The sequence below is a fragment of the Pseudochaenichthys georgianus genome, chromosome 24 (genome assembly GCF_902827115.2).
Source record: "Pseudochaenichthys georgianus chromosome 24, fPseGeo1.2, whole genome shotgun sequence".
NCBI classification, from domain to species: Eukaryota; Metazoa; Chordata; class Actinopteri; order Perciformes; family Channichthyidae; genus Pseudochaenichthys; species Pseudochaenichthys georgianus.
Window position 1 is genome coordinate 31,064,384 of NC_047526.1, and position 17,500 is coordinate 31,081,883.

General features: G+C 42.1%; 1 protein-coding gene and 1 long non-coding RNA gene across 2 annotated transcripts in view; both read left to right on the forward strand.

Annotated features, from left to right (window-relative positions):
* Positions 1-253: 253 nt before the first annotated feature.
* On the forward strand, positions 254-4,034 carry LOC117439489 (uncharacterized). Its single transcript, XR_004551164.2, has 4 exons — positions 254-409; positions 1,351-1,476; positions 1,670-1,762; positions 3,573-4,034. It is a non-coding gene; the product is annotated as an uncharacterized lncRNA (long non-coding RNA).
* A 2,485-nt stretch (positions 4,035-6,519) lies between these two features.
* The window catches only part of LOC117439482 (kinesin-like protein KIF3C), a 27,679-nt gene continuing 16,698 nt past the window's right edge, over positions 6,520-17,500 (forward strand). The window contains 2 exon segments of the mRNA XM_034075373.2: positions 6,520-7,055; positions 7,057-8,024. Coding sequence (XP_033931264.1) covers positions 6,622-7,055; positions 7,057-8,024 — 1,402 coding nt within the window. The 5' untranslated portion in view covers positions 6,520-6,621.

The following is a 17,500-nucleotide window of genomic DNA, read 5'->3' on the forward strand; positions in this document are numbered from 1 at the left end:
CTCTGTTTTGGTGCTTACACTTTTTGTTTTAATTTCTTTTGGTCTAGCTTTTGCAGTCAGGGTTGTATATATTTTTTTAATTCCCCACACTCTAAACCCGGATTTTATTGAAATTAAAATGTTAAGCTGTCATTAATAATGCCGTTCATGTTTTGTAAAAAGACTGTGTCATTACTAAGCAAATTAGTTGTTTGCACTATTTAGCTGAAATGTGCATTGCAATAATCCTATTAAGCAGAGATAACTCGGTGTGTTACGTTTCTGCAAGAGGGGCTTCCACACACATTGAGCATGAGCATGAGTGCTGCAGCTGCACTGCACGCAGTCAGAGGTGAAGACCGAGGAGCCCGCTAATTATTGCTGCTGCGTCTGGTCCGACCGAATTTTGAAAATAACTTTACGTGGAATGGTGAGTTTGAAAACATCTATATCTATCTGTAGATATCTTTCTGTCAAAAATGTATTAGCTAAAAGACCTGCTCACAGCAAGTTAGTTTAGCGCTAAAGCTGCACGTCGTTTAGCTAACGTTACTTAACGTCTGTTCATATGGTAACAAAACCGATTTAAAATGGCTTTTCATAAGGTTGCATATGAGTGATTCGTCACATTTATAACAGTAATTAGCAAAATGTTCAAAGGAGCATGTCATTAAGGGGATATTAGCAGAGTTTAGCTAACGTTGTACAGAGGCTGGTTAACGTTGTACAGAGGTTAGTTAACGTTGTACAGAGGTTGGTTAACGTTGTACAGAGGTTAGTTAACGTTGTACAGAGGTTAGTTAACGTTGTACAGAGGTTAGTTAACGTTGTACAGAGGTTGGTTAACGTTGTACAGAGGTTGGTTAACGTTGTACAGAGGTTAGTTAACGTTGTACAGAGGTTAGTTAACGTTGTACAGAGGTTAGTTAACGTGTACAGAGGTTGGTTAACGTTGTACAGAGGTTGGTTAACGTTGTACAGAGGTTAGTTAACGTTGTACAGAGGTTAGTTAACGTTGTACAGAGGTTAGTTCACGTTGTACAGAGGTTGGTTAACGTTGTACAGAGGTTAGTTAACGTTGTACAGAGGTTAGTTAACGTTGTACAGAGGTTAGTTCACGTTGTACAGAGGTTGGTTAACGTTGTACAGAGGTTAGTTAACGTTGTACAGAGGTTAGTTAACGTTGTACAGAGGTTAGTTAACGTTGTACAGAGGTTAGTTAACGTTGTACAGAGGTTAGTTCACGTTCTGCATAGGTTAGTTAACGTTGTACAGAGGTTAGTTAACGTTGTGCAGTGGAGTTCATGTATTTTTTCGTTTTCTTTTCTAGTTATCATTTGGTAATAAACCCAATTCAAAATGTGTCCTTAGGTTGCACGCCTGCCGGATTATCTTCCGCTCCGACGAGCTGCACCACTCATCCTGGCCCCGCGTGGGGCTGTACGGTGAGTGGGTGAGCCAGCGCTGTGATGGGCGGGACAGAGTTCGTCTTCAAAGGTAACGGGTTAAACTGTTGACCCTGGTAGAATGGTCTTTTACTCCCTTTATTGTACATGTGAGGGTCTATGTATATATGCTTTCTGGGGGGGGGGTTATTTTCCTGTCCTACAGCTGTGGTAAAGAGTCAAATATACCAACAATTTCTTGTCATTCTAGCTGTGTAACTTGTTGTCATTTTACTCCCCAACAGACTACAGAGCCAACTGATATCCGGACCCTGGTGCTCAGAGGGCTTCCAATTATCCTTGGCGACAACCCCACAGACTTCTACAAAGCAGGCTCTGTAAGTAATCTTACCTTCTCATAGAGTATTTAAAGGCACCATTATTTGTTAGTTCCTGTCCCTGGTAAAACCCTGTGAGCGTAGTTTTATACAATTACAGATTAAGATTGTTCCACTTATCACTAGTACGATTAGTTCTGGCCGATAAATATTGAAGAAATTGTTACAAACAAAAGCCGCTTATATAGTCTTAACTGTGTAGGTTAGTTTGCCACTTGTTTTTAAATGTGGCAGATCTTATAAAGTGTGCTGCTGGCTGACACAAAGCAGCCCCTCCTCTAGCAGCTGTACCTGTCGTGATTCTAGAGCAGCAATAGTATAACGGTTACACCAGCATCAGTCATTATATACATTAATATCTCACTGGAAAAAAAATCTAAAATGTCAATAAAGAATCTGAATATTCCTGACCGCATTATACTGAGGCAAGTTTTGAAAGAATGAAGAACACAGACAACTGTCAGTATCATTTATTCTGTCCTCCTTCCACTGCTGCTGTGGGTCACTGCCTGCAGGTACCGCTACCCGACTGGGTTGCTTTTTCTCAGCAAGTGAATTCACAAGAATACGCAACGTTTTAAGATACGTGGCAAACTGAGCTAAACAGTTCATACAGACAGCTCAGTGTGAGAAAAAGTTTTTAGAGAGTACTTGTCCATGAGGACAAGTGAGTTTGGAAATGTACTTGTCCGAATACATTTTTCACTTGTCCAGAATGGACAAAAATTGGGGCCACTGGAATCTTCTTCTTCGTCATCGTATTTTACATTTTCCCACGGTTTTTAATGACACCGCTAACGTAAGTGAGAAGTGAGATTTTACTGCATCACACATAGGGTTGGGTATCGTTTGGATTTTAACGATTCCGGTTCTGCTTTTCGATTCCGGTTATTTTCGGTTCCGGTTCTTTGAGAGGGTAAAAATAAGTCCTATTTACAAATCACATACTGTTTAATTGAGAGAGAGAGAGAGAGAGAGGAGAGAGAGAGAGAGAGAGAGAGAGGAGAGAGAGAGAAGAGAGAGAGAGAGAGAGAGAGGAGAGATACGGAGCATAGAGAGAGCTGCAGTCCGCGGGGCTCGGCCTCGCCTCCTGTCCTCACAACTCTTATTAATCCCGGTACCGGAAAAAAATTGTTATTTGTTCTTACTCGGAACCGAGTGTTGCTTCCCAAGCCTGCCACTGTGCTACACTTCCCGCCCCGCTCCGCCCCGTCTAACTGTACAGAAAGCGGCGAGATGCATTTCCTTAGGAATCGACAAGCAGAACCGAAACTAACACTTCTAAACGAACAATGGCGGACACGTACAATTTGCGAATGAGTTCTGCCTTTTGTAAACTGAATGTATCAATAATTTGTCAATAAATCAGGTCGAAAAACTTAACTTGTCCGCCGGACAAGTCAATTGAAAGATCTACTTGTCCGATATTGTAAATAACACGTCCCGGACGGTGGGACGTGTACTTTTTCGCACACTGCAGCTTTTGTCTTAGCTGGTATACCAAATGTGGGTTACGTTTAATATTGGGTTTCCATACCATCCCTAAATTAAATAATTTCTATGAATTGTTTATTGCTATTTTTTTATCACGCATGTTCATATTGCGATGACAACGAAAATATGATTTCTCGGTCACACTAATAGCAACAGCTCTTTCCAACCTCTTTGAGTGATCTGTTTGTGCTCTATTCCAGCAGAACCAACTCACACCTTCCCTCATGTGTCTGACTCTCTTATGACTACATTGCATTATTCATGGTTATTTAATGAAACATGTCCTGATTGTGCTCTTATGTTGCTGTCGTTTCAGGACACTGATGATGAGGACTCGTTCCGCGACATTGAAATTGGGATCCTCCTGGTTGAGCATGAAGGTGCTAGTCCCTGATCTTCCCTGCATCGCAGCCCAGCCTCGCTGAAGATCATCCTTGAGGGACAAGTTGTGATCGACAACATCCAAGACCTGCCAAAAGCAATTTGTTTGGTCTTACATACACACTGCATCTCAACTACCCCAAGATTATGATGCTCACATTCCAGTTCATCCAAAAGGTTCTTCTCACGTTGGCACAAGATGAACTAAAGCCAAGGTTGCAAACATTGAAGAACCATCTTACAATGTAAAGAAATGCACTGACACTGTTCAGCTGCTACCAGTGACATCTTAATGTTCAGCACTGTTTGCTGACCTTTCACTGTCAGGTGTGGTTTTCACACACATATTGTTAAATGTTGTGGGTTCTAATTCCTGTCTTTGCTTGCCTTCTGGTTGACGAGGTTATTTTTGTCAATAAAAACATTGGAAATGTATTGTTTCATGTTTTCCCTTCCATACAATTCTGGTAAAACAATGTATAAATGCAATCCCCAAATCAAAATGGTACAATTAATTTTAATAAAAGACATTTCTTATATTAACACATGATATTAAGCATTGATAAATAATGTTATTTAACTTAAATAAGTTATTTCATACAACTAAGACATCATTTATGTGAACTAATGATTTTGAGATAAGCCTACAAATGTAAACTAAGATAAGTCTACTTAAAGTTCTACTTGTATACAACTTAACCTGTTGAGTTTCTTGCATGTGTAAAAACTTAAGTGGTTTAAGGCAACGGGTTTGCATGCGAATTTGTAGTAAAGTCAACTAAGCCGGGCTAAGAGTGTATGTGGGGAATGATTGTGATTGTGTTGGCTTCCCCTTTCTGGTCAGTGAAGCCAGCACAATCATAAAACAATCATTATTAAAAAGGAAATATATGAAAATGGTGGTAGGTTTGAAAGGGAATCCTCCAGAAAACCCCCACAGTGTTTCCTCCCACACTTATCTCCTGATCAGTTTCCGACCACATGCAGTCCACACTTATGTCGCCAGGTGGTGCTGCTGTGTCATGGTAAAATGGTTAAAAAGTCTTTTTTACATTTAGCCACCATGTCCTCAATCTATGTCGCTTTGGGATCCCAGTTGCATAAGAACTGGTGTATGAGAGCTTCCAAATGAGTAATGACCAAAGGGGGCCAGAGATGGGTCAAATCCACCCAAATGACCCCAGAAGTGGGTTTTTTTTGTGCTAAATCTCTCTAAAAGGTCAAATGTCACTTGTTTTGCATCAATCTTGATACAGGGTACTTATTATATGTTATAGTTTGGACTCCTAAAGCTTTTAGTCTACTATCCCATCATTCAAGGGTGGTTTTCACTATAAGTAATGTTTTCTTTTTGGACGGACACAATAATTTACATTTTTTTACTATGTTCAATCTGAATTACTTTAAAATAAAAAAAATCTATATTGATTCTGACTCCTCAACATCCAACTCACAGGTTTATCATTGCTTTGAGAAAAAAAGATTATTAATTTACCCCTTTTAGAAGTGAAGTTATGGTCATTTGTTCTGGGAATGTCATTTTCGAGCCTGAGACTTGGAAAACAGGCTCGGGCTGAACAGGTTAAGAGTAACTTGGAGGTTGACTTCAAAATGTTCCTGCAGTTTACGTATTACTAAATGTATTAACGTTTCCAGGAAATTAATATTTGAAAAGTTAATGCTGGATTTTATATAGGCCTACTTTACAAGAAGTAAGGGCAGAAATTCAGAGGATAGGCCTTTTGAGCAATAATCTTAAACAAATGCTCCAATTAAGACCAAAGTTACACCTGTCCCGAGATAGATATAGAACATGTTAAATCAATGTAACCTTGCATATAGAAATAACAGGCAATATACTTGGTTAAAGACAGATAAAGATCCATACAAGAGTATAACCCAAATATAAAAGAGGAAATAGAGAGGAAAGTATGTAGTATTTACATGTGGGAAATTAAAAGTTGAATCAATTCAAATCTACACTTATAGGCTATCTATTTCCAACTAAAAAGGGCACACATTTTGTTTTAAACTAACCTTAATATGAAATAAATATCTAAAACTGTGTGGGCATCAGCATAGTAGGCTACATTATAATTTATAATGATAAAAAAAGACACATTCTTCAATACTAACTAAATGAACAGTGTGTAGCCTTCATATAAGGAGATGCTGGCAGTCTTGGAAAAGGATCAACTCAACAACGAGACGAAACTCCATTCCCATAATCCTTTGTTCCACTCCGCAGTGATGTGGGGTGTGGTGTTTGAATGAAGGTGTGTGGTTGTGTGTGTATAATGTGTGTGTGTGTGTGTGTGTGTTGTGGGGTGTGTGTGTGTGTGTGGTGTGTGTGTGTGTGTGTGTGGGTGTGTGTGTGTGTGTGTGTGTGTGTGTGTGTGTGTGTGTGTGTGTGTGTGTGTGTGTGTGTGTGTGTGTGTGTTTTGGGTACAGGACAGGAGCTCCGTCTCTCCGCACAGTCCGAGCTCGGAGCATCAGTGAGTGGCGGAGAGGATGCGGGACGGCGGTGTGTGTAGCGGATCTACCGGGCGTGTAAAAAGCAGGACGACATGAGTGTGACATCTGAACTGAACGCTATTATTGTCGGCATTGTTGGATTTTTTTTTTCACCGAGTGAATCTGGACGTGGATCTGTAATGGAGCGTCGATCCTGTGAGAGCTGCTGACCGTGTGTGTGTGTGGTGTGTGTGTTAGTGAGCTAATATTACAGACAATAATGAAAGGAGATTAGCCATTAGGCATAGACACAGCTCAGAATATCTTGGTAATTAGTCTGTTTTTTCTAAGGGACTGTGGCTATTTTCCTTTTATGATATAATCAGGTAGCATTACTGAATGTGTTATTAATGATTTAAAAAAATCAATGGTTACACAATTTGCTCGCAGACAGCAGGCTGATTAAAGGCCTATTTTTTGATTGTCATTTTATAAATTGTCCTTTGTTGGTTACAACGAGAGAGGCAATCATGTCTAAAAATAAGAGCAGCGAGTCAGTGAAGGTGGTAGTTCGATGCCGGCCCTTGAACCGGAGAGAGGAGTCCAATGGGCCTGCAGGGAGCATCGTGAAGATGGACATCCGGCTCGGACAGGTGATCCTCAGAAACCCTCGAGCCACAGCCAGCGAGCCCCAGAAAACATTCACATTCGATGCAGTTTATGATGCAAACTCCAAACAGCGAGATCTGTACGACGAGAGCGTGAGACCTCTGATAGATTCGGTTCTCGCAGGGTTCAATGGCACCATATTTGCGTACGGACAAACCGGAACTGGGAAGACGTACACCATGATGGGGGCGTGGATGGACCCCGAGAAACGTGGCGTGATCCCCAACGCTTTTGATCACATCTTCACACACATCTCCCGCTCACAGTCTGATAGGCAGTACCTGGTGAGGGCGTCCCCTCGAGATCTACCTGGAGGAGGTTCGGGATCTCCTGGATCCGAACCACGGGAATGCCAAAGCCCTGGAGCTCCGGGAGAATCCGGACTCTGGGGTTTACGTTAGTGACCTCACATCGTGTGTCTGCAAGAGCATCAAGGAGATCGAGGAGGTGATGAACGTGGGCAACCAGGCGAGGGCGGTTGGGGCGACGGACATGAACGAACACTCGTCCCGATCCCACGCTCTGTTCCTGATTACAGTAGAGTGCAGCCAGCCTGGACCAGATGGGAGGAAGCACATCCGGGTGGGACGCCTCAATCTGGTGGATCTGGCTGGAAGTGAGCGTCAAGCGAAGACAGGCGTCCAGGGTGAGCGCCTGAAGGAGGCCGCCAAGATCAACCTGTCCTTGTCGGCGCTGGGGAACGTGATCTCAGCGCTGGCCGATGGGCGCAGCAGCCACGTCCCGTACCGAGACTCCAAGCTGACCCGGCTTTTGCAGGACTCTTTAGGCGGGAACGCAAAAACTGTCATGGTCGCCACTTTGGGCCCGTCCCCGCAGCACTACGACGAGACCCTCACCACTCTACGTTATGCCAACAGGGCCAAGAACATCCAGAACCAGCCCAGAGTCAACGAGGATCCAAACGCTCTACTGCGAGAGTTCCAGATGGAGATCGCTCGTCTCCGGGCTCAGCTTCATCACAGGAAGTGGAGGAGCAAACAGAAGAAGGAGCAGGTGGACGGAGAGGACTGGGAAGGAGATGGGGATGAGGAGACGGATGGCGAGGAGGAAAAGGCGGTGGAGGAGTACGTGAAGCTGGAGGAGCAAAGACTGGAAAGGGAGAAACAGGACATCAGAGAAGATCAGTTCATGTTGGCTGATGAGAAGCAGAGGCTCCTGGGAGAGAAGGAGAGGATGATGGGAGATCTGAGGAAGGAGCAGGAGGCCACAGAGCAACTCACCGCCAAGTACAAGGTGAGAGGCAGTGTTTTATTTCTTTAACCAATCAAATTAACAGCCCAAGTTATACATAACACTCTAAGTGCTGAATATAAGAGACCTTCAATACTTTTGCAGTCATAGGGTTGCTTTGAAAAAACTATTTCACCATGAACAACGATCAGATACAAACATGCACAGATTTGGATTTCATGGAAACATCATTTAGGACAAAACAAAGATGCCAAACAATGATGGAGGCCATTTACAACCACCATCACATCAAGTATTTATCACAACCTGAATGTCACGGAAGGTTGTTAAAGAGCAAAAAGACTAACTTACAGATCAATATTCCCAATGAACACACTCATGTCTCTGTTTCTATCTCTTTTACACACACACACAACACACACACACACACACACACACCACACCAACACACACACACACACCACACACCACACACACAACACCCACACACACACACACACACAACACACACCCACACACACACCCACACACACACCACACACACACACACCACAACATACATACACACACACAAACACACACACAACACACACCACACACACACAACACACACACCCACACACACCACACACACCACACACCACACACACCACACACACACACACCCAGGGCATGAGGTCTGTGGTGATATCTGATGAGCTGTTTTTAAGGGACTGTAAATCTGTGCTCTCCATATCTAGACTGTGTGTGTGACGTGTGTATATTTATATATATTTATGTACGTGTGTAGTAGACAAGGAAACTGATGCTTATTAACAAACTCATATGATCACATGACATTTGTGTTTGGTGATATATAAATATGTATGTGGTTCCACTGACGGGTGGCGGTTGCCCTTTCTCTACAGTTGTCTGATGTCTCATATATCCAGACAGGAACTGATGACCAATGTAGCTTATAATGTCAGTGCTGAATATTCCATATGACTGAGCTGAATTAATTACGCCTCTGATTCACGTAATAAGTCAATAAGTCAGCCATGCAGAATGACTGAGTGAACACAGTCGAAAATACTGCAGCTGCAGCCGTTACCGTCCGACATGAATCACTACGGGATCATTTTACTGAGCTGCACCGGTCATAACGTGAGGAAATGAGAGGAGGGAAAAGTTATCTATAGAACGAGAATAAGAGACGGGAAAGTTGAGGTTGTTTGTAATAACAATACTTACTAGTATCCCTTTTTTCTTTTATAAATTCTGTGTTATTTAGGAAAAATAAAATGTTGTTCTTTACGTTTTACTACCTATCACTCAACCTAGCAGTGTCTACTCCAAATGCTGAGGTGTGATGGGTAATAAAAAGCCTGTGTAGGTGGTGCTGTAAAAACAGGAAGAGATGACCCACTTAAACCCATGTGACTGCATGCATTGTGACTGCATTACACTGTGATATAGTAGATAACATTGCCATTGTTTTTAATAGAATAATGTACACTGCAGCAAACACTCTAAAGGTCTCAAATCTGTCAAATTGGCAAAAATATTGCAGCACTCTTGCCTTCCTATAGTAAACTAATTCTCAAGGTTCGTAAGCTATATTTAGTTTCAGCCTCATCTTTATTGTGTGCTCCTCTTCCTTCTGTGTGAAGGTATGAGGTGTGGGAAAGTCCCATGAGACGGAGCTAATGTATGGCCTGATGCCGTGCCCTTCACACTGAGTGCTTTCATGTACGAATGTGTGCAAGGCTTCTCGTATTTCCCATTACGTTGTCCTCTAAAGCGCTGTCGGGCTAATGCAGTTTTGTGCAGAATCGTATAAAATCTACTATGAACACACCGCAGTTCAGACGGGGTTTGCCTCTGTGTGTTTGATGCTGACTGTGAGCGCTGAGAATCATCTGTGCCCAGAAGAGGAAGATGATTAAAGACGTGAAGCATTTCCTGCCTATGCTGCATCGGTCTGTTTGTTTAGAAAGAAAACCTGCAAACGTCTGGCAATATTCTGTTTATTCCATCCATCCATCTTCTCCCGCTTATGGTCGGGTCGCGGGGGTAGCAGTTCCAGCAGAGAGCCCAAACGTTCCTTTCCCCACATCAACCAGCTCTGACTGGGGGATGTCAAGGCGCTCCCAGGCCAGCGAAGAGATATAATCCCTCCACCTGGTCCTAGGTCTACCCCTCGGTCTCCTCCCAGCTGGACGTGCCTGGAACACGAGGCGCCCAGTTGGCATCCTTACTAGGTGCCCGAACCACCTCAACTGGCTCCTTTCGACGCGAAGTCGTAAAATTGTCATAAAACTCATGAAAAAACATCTACAAGGTGACATGTTCCTTCATTACGATACACAAACATTATAGGTTATGTCAATTCCACATCCTGCAGCCCCAAATATTCACTATTTAATACGCAGCTGAAAGTCCCTAGAAAACGTATACTTTTGTTAGCTAGAAACTACGGTACACTGCTGTTCAACGATATGACCTAGTATTACGTTTGAAAACATGTATTTGTGAAGCACATTTTAAAGTCTTTCACTTACAGTAGTAATGCATGAGTGTCAGGATCAGTGCACAGACAGAGTGGGGAACTCTGAAATTATTGAGAGATGTTCATGTTTTAGGATTTGATGGTTTTATGGAATTTACTGGGAAAAAGTGTTGTAATTACAGCAAAACATGGCAGTTGTTTGCCAGCATTTCACCACAATATGTACTGTAGAACTTTTTCTACAAACAGTATACGGACATTAAAACTGAAACTGAGTTTACGGTTAAAGGTGGAGTTTGATTCCATATTTTACCGTTAAAAGAAAAGCTGTTTTGTCAGAAGATTAACATTAAAATAGTTGAACTCTAAAGCTAGAAAACCCTTTTTTACTGTGTACACTGTGGGAATAAACGCAACAACTAGCCACATGTTTGGGTCACAGATCAGTTTTATATGATTAGGATGTCGACAAAGAACCCTTTATTTCTATTTGAGGTTTTTACCTCAGTGCTGTCGCCGCAATTCATGCTCACAACTGGTTATCCTTGTTTGTTTTTTTAAAAAGGAAAATCCACCCTATTACCCCGTATAGACAGCGTTTAAAAAGAGGTTGGATATTTAAAAAAAAAATTCAAAATATATAATCATATGATGATATATTCAAAAATGTACCACATAAAACATGCACTTCATCATTAACTTCTAATTAGTACCCTACCCATGACTTCACTGTGATCGCACCACAGTCTGATCAATCAGCTCCAGCCTATCTTTCCTCTGATTGGCTGAGCTTGGTATTAGCCAACCAATCACAGCCTGGTGGCCTGAAGGTTCCATTTTTCTCTCTGCTTTGTTAACCAATGAGAAAGGGGTTGCTCGGCAGAGACAGATTGAGAGTATGGCTGGAAAAATTAGCTCAGAAATGACCAATTATAGATAGAAATCGACTCCCTTTCCCTCCCTTTCTCTCCCCCTCACGCACATTCACACAACAGATGTAAGTAGGTCAGGTTCCAGGCTTGTGAATCAGTGTAGGGTCAGCTTGTGTTTCTGCAGGGTGCTGCGAGCTAACTGGCTCCAAGGTGCAGCGCTCCATCGTGTGGACTGTGTTTCGTTATGTTTGCAACTGTTGTTAGCTGTTGCTGCTCTGCTGGAGGTCCACCAGCTGTAATGTACACATAGCGGTGGAAGGAAAAGGATACAGAGCTTTTCGCTTTAACCCTTGTGTTGGGTTCGAAAGCTGTTACCATTCATGGTGTTCGCGGGTTAATTTTGACCCATAATTAATTTCAGTCCAAAACGCATTAAAAATTGTATTCTATGCCCAAAACACATCACACCACATATTGCACACGTGCAGTTGATGAAGGGGGGGGGAGGGGTGTCTAAGGTCAAAGATGAATCTTGATTGGGCCAAATTTGACTCCGAGTCACCCAAAACAATTCTGCCGGGTCTCCCCAGACCCCAACACCAAATTATACACTTTTTTTTTAGAGACCTTCAGACTTGGCTAGAATTGTCAAAATCTGTTTGGTAGTGTTTATATAGCTGTTGTGGAGGATATCACGAAGCCTTGTTCAGATACACAAAACTAGAGCGTAGTCATTATATAATTTTAACTTGAAACCGGTCACGGGAGACCCGAACAGAACATAAGGGTAAATAAAAGTACTAACACTGTAACAGAACTGTTTTACAAGTTGCCTAGAAGTCTTGAATTGAACACCATTGCAAGGATGAAAGTATAATCAGGAGAATGTCATGCACTAATGTCGAATCAGGATTTTCGACGGTTTGGCAAAAACATTGTGTTCATTTGCACAATTTTTTTAAAGTGCAACTAATGATTTCCTAACTCTTTTATTTATTTTTGAATATGTAACAATTATTTCAAGTAAAAAAAAGAACAACATTTAATAAAACAGTATGGCACACTTTTGATAGACACATTATCGTAATCAAAATAAATAAACACAATTATTTTATATATTTTAACTAATTATATGAATAGATTAGTCTGCTCTTTTACCAGTATTAGTTTCATATAGCTTCCAGTACTAAATGCATCATACTTAGCAATAAGAAAGATGTGCACTTTTTATACCACAAAAGCAAAATAAGGGTATAAAAATGTGAATTTATTGAGGTAAATATTGTCAGCTATTACTGGCATTCATTTAACATTAGTTATGCTTTGCTTTCACAACATAACTTGTTGTTTCCTGTCAGTATTTCTTGGAAAATTCCTTTTTCCCAGGGGAATAGCACAGTAAAAATAGGTCAATTTCATGCATCCTAAAATTGGAATCTGAAATAATTATTTGGAAATATCTCCAAAAAATACTTGTGTATGATAACAGCTCACAAGAGTGTGAATCTACTAATACATTGAGACTGAAATAGATATGCATTCATGGAAAACTGCCTGGATAAAGTCTGTGGGGCTGTTTCACTCCAAATTATCTTAATTTACTTTTTGAAAAAGTCAAATATAGAAACCATAATGATTGGCTTTACAGCAAACAAAAGAAGCTAACCCAGCCTGGAGCAGGATCATAATTGAATCTTTCTGATGTAAGCCAATTATATGATTCTATTTTGACCATGAATGCATCTTGCAGTCTTTGTTGTCTTTTGTTTATGGATGAAATTGCATTAAGGTCTTTCCTGCATCCTGTCAGCTGAAGTTCAGCCAATCAGAAAGCAGGATCACCGATGATAATGCCCTGTAACAAAACACTCACTCAAACATGCACATACACACTGTGAGTGCATGTCAGCTCTCCAAATATTCAGTAGACGTACATTAGGCACGATGAATGGATTGTATAACACACACACACACGCACACACACACACACACACACACACACACACACACACACACACACACACACACACACACACACACACACACACACACACACACACACAACACACACACACACACACACAAACACACACACACACACACACACACACACAGGCAAATAGTTGCCTTACATCATAGTTAGAATGACTGTTTCCTGTTATAAAGCTTACTTCCTGTCTCATTAGAGCAGAAGAAACGAGGCAGGAAAGAGAGAGGGATGTTGTGTGTGTTTGTGTGGTGTTTGTGTGTGTGTGTGTGTGTGGTGTGTGTGTGTATTGTGTGTGTGTGTGTGTGTGTGTGTGTGTGTGTGGTGTGTGGTGTGTGTTGTGTGTGTGTGTGTGTGTGTATGTAGTGTGTATCTCTATCTGTGTGTGTGTGTGTGTGTGTGTGTGTGTGTGTGTGTTTGTGTGTGTGTGTGTGTGTGTGTGTGTTGTGTCTCTGTGTGTGTGGGTGTGTGTGTGGTGTGGTGTGGTGTGTGTGTGTTGTGGTGTGTGTGGGTCGTGCTGTGTGTTGTGGTGTGTGTTGTGTGTGTGTGTGTGTGTTGGCTGATGATCAGAAAGAGCTCATCGCTGCTCGCTCTCCATCTTTCAGCATGGGGGGCTGCATCACTGAAATATTGATGAATCGTGTGTGTGTGTGTGTGTGTGTGTGTGTGTGTGTGTGTGTGGGGTGGTGTGTGTGTGTGTGTGTGGGTGTGGTGTGTGTTTATCTAGTCATGTGATCAGCGGAGAAAGCAGAGCCATTTCTTAGACGATACTCCCCTGTCTCTCATTCAAGGAGAGAAGCAAACACAGAGGCATATATTTAATGTCTGTTTATCTTAGAGGGAAATGATCTGTAAGTCAGATGTAGGAGATGTAATATTTGTTTATGTAACCGCTGTAGCCTCATAAAATACATAAAACCATTTTAAAACCTTTTAATTTGGCCATTACAAGTTATGTAAAGATGTTGTCGTTAAAAACATTCCACAGACACAAAGAAACGTCTCAATAGCAGAATTGATGCAGCTGAAACACATATATTGTTTTTTACCCAGACTCCTTTGGGGTTTTCTTGTGAAGAAAGTCTTGATGAATTTCAATGAATGTAACTTTTACCAAATTTGTATACGGTAAACATATTTTTTTAGAGGATGTGAATAATAGAAGACTTGCACTTTGACTTCCTGTGATATAAATAATGCGCACATTTGCAAATTGGAATAAACAACAACTTTTGAAATGCATTTTGAATGACTTGTTCAGATTGATTATGATAGGATAAAAGGTTCATCTCCTTTATGTGATCTGCAGACCGCCTGTCCCAAATGATATCTCTCTCTGTCGTGTGTTTGGTTCATGCAGGACATGAGTAACAGGGCAATACGATTTTAGTCTCTCAGCCTTGGCTCTTTAAATGGTTTCTGCATCGACCCGTACTGATGTGTAAAAGATTCTCGGAGACAACCTGACCTTTGTTCTCTGTTTCTTCCCTACATCTGTCTTCCACGCTCAGCGTCATGTACATGTCCCGTCTCCTCTTCTTTCTCCTGTGTCTCCGTGTCTCTGCAGCACGCTTCCTGTCTCCGTGCTGCACACATCATGGCTGTTGTCGTCACTTTGTATTTATAACCTGGTCGCTCCCAGCAGGCCTCTCGCCTCGCTGTGATTGGCTGGCCGACGCAGATGAGCCTTAATGGGCAACACTTCCCGCTCTCTTCACTTTTTCCCGTCAGGAAATGGATCAGTCACAGCCAAAAGAATTTCAGCATGCACTTTACAGGCACATTATACACACAAACACACACACACACACGCACGCACGCACGCACACGCACGCACGCACGCACGCCACCGCACACACACACACACACACACACACACACCACCACACACACACACACACACACACAACACACACACACACACACACACACACGCAGGCTTCCATGGAGGAAGAAACACGAGAGCCTAATGGCCTGCATCCGAAAGCAGCCCACAAACCACAGCAGCAAACAAACAACTTTACAGACAATAATGTTGAGTGGCAAAGCTTAATTTACATATTTCCAGAAAACAACTGTTCAATGCCGCCTTGAAGATGCTCTCTAATGTGATAAATAATATTTGGAACTGAGCAGACGCTGTTTTAATTCAAGTGTACGTTGTGTTAAGATGCACAACATGATTTGTTTGTTATGCAGATGTCCTCGCTGTCTTTCTGTTTTCCTTTCTGTCTATGCAGCTAAGTACTATATCACTTTGGCAATATCCATTAACACTAAAACAAGCTCACTACAATTCATCTGATAGCAGCCATGTTGTAAATAGGGCTTTAAGAACGGATGAAACTGAGAAACATCTCACCTCAATGACTGTCAGATGATTGATCGCTCAGGTGATTCATCAGGTTGGTTGGTTTTAGTCTTAAGCTGTACATTTTCAAAGCAGTTCAAAATCAAATCCACAGAAGGACTTCCTTTAAAAATTAAAACGGTTTTACTTAGAACGGTCACATGGCGGCACACTGCAAAAACGCCCTGTCAAATTTAAGGCCAAACGTTCTAAATATAAGCATGCTTGCACTTAAAACTAGCACATGGCTGCCAGTGCAGTAAGCACATTTCACTTGATAAGATGTCTTAAAACAAGTCAGGCTGTCCGACTATCATTATAGCACATACAATCTTAAATAAGATTAAAAAGACTAATTTCAAGCAATGTTAAGCCTATTTAATGCAAAAGAAGCCTATTATCACTCAAAACTATAGGGTACTTTTAGCATCAAATTACTTTAAATGAGATTTAGGGAGGTGTGTGGCGCAGTGGATAGTGCGTTGGTGTTAGGATCAGGGGAGCATAGGTTCAAACCCCACTGCAGTCAGCATGTCGTTGTGTCCCTGAAGACACTTCACCTCGAATTGCTCCTTTGGGGATTGCCCACAGTATTGAGTATGTAAATCTAAATATAAGATTATTACACTTGGTTAGATTTGCAGTTTTTGCAGTGCATTTTACGTCTAGATGTATCCACAGCACCCGAGCAATAGTGAGAGTATACATCTAAAACACACACAGACAGACAGACAGACAGACAGATAGACAGACAGACAGCCACACACACACACACACACACACACACACACACACACACACACACACACACACACACACACACACACGGACGGACGGACGGACGGACGGACGGACGGACGGACGGACGACAGACAGACAGACAGACGGACAGACAGACAGACACACACCACAGACAGACAGACAGACAGACAGACAGACACAGACAGACAGACAGACAGAGACAGACACACACACACACACACACACACACACACACACACACACACACACACACACACACACACACACACACACACACAGGCAGATCAAATCGAACCTGCCGAGGACTGAATAGATACAGGAAGGTTTATTATGACATGATGAAGAAACTGAAGCTTCTGCGACCGTGTGTGTGTGGTGTGTGTGTGGTGTGTGGTGTGTGTGTGTGTGCATGTGTGTGTGTTGTTTAGCAATAAAACATAAAACGCTGCCTGGAAACAGAATAATGACTCAAATGACTGTGAGTGACCTCTCGTGTGCTTGAAGGTCGTCTGGGCTCCAATCTGAGTCGTCGCTCTCAGAAATGGACCTGACACTCAAACCTGATTCTGTCATGGTGACCTGTGAGGCCACGACTGCAGGGAGCATCAGCATAGTTTTACAGTGAACTCAAATGTGAAATGTAGTCAATGCTGGACTTTATTTGAGGTTGAAAGTTTATTTGTGACCGCAGAAACAAAACAACCTCAAAACGTGGTATATTTTGGAGCGTGAAATCACAGAACACGATCTTCCTCAGCAGATTGTATCACTGAAATATAAACGACATATCCCTCCTCCATGTTGGCTTAACCCTTATGTTGTGTCGGGTGACCCGTTTCAAGTTAAAATGATATAATAACTACGCTCTAGTTCTGTGTATCGGAACAAGGCTTCGTGATATCCTCCACAGCAGCTATATAAACACTACGAAACTGATTTGGACAATTTCTGCCAAGTCTGAAGGTCTCTAAACAAAAAGTGTATCATTTGGTGTTGGGGTCTGGGAGACCTGGCAGAATGTTTGGGTGACTCGAAGTCAAATTTGGCCCAATCAAAATTCATCTTT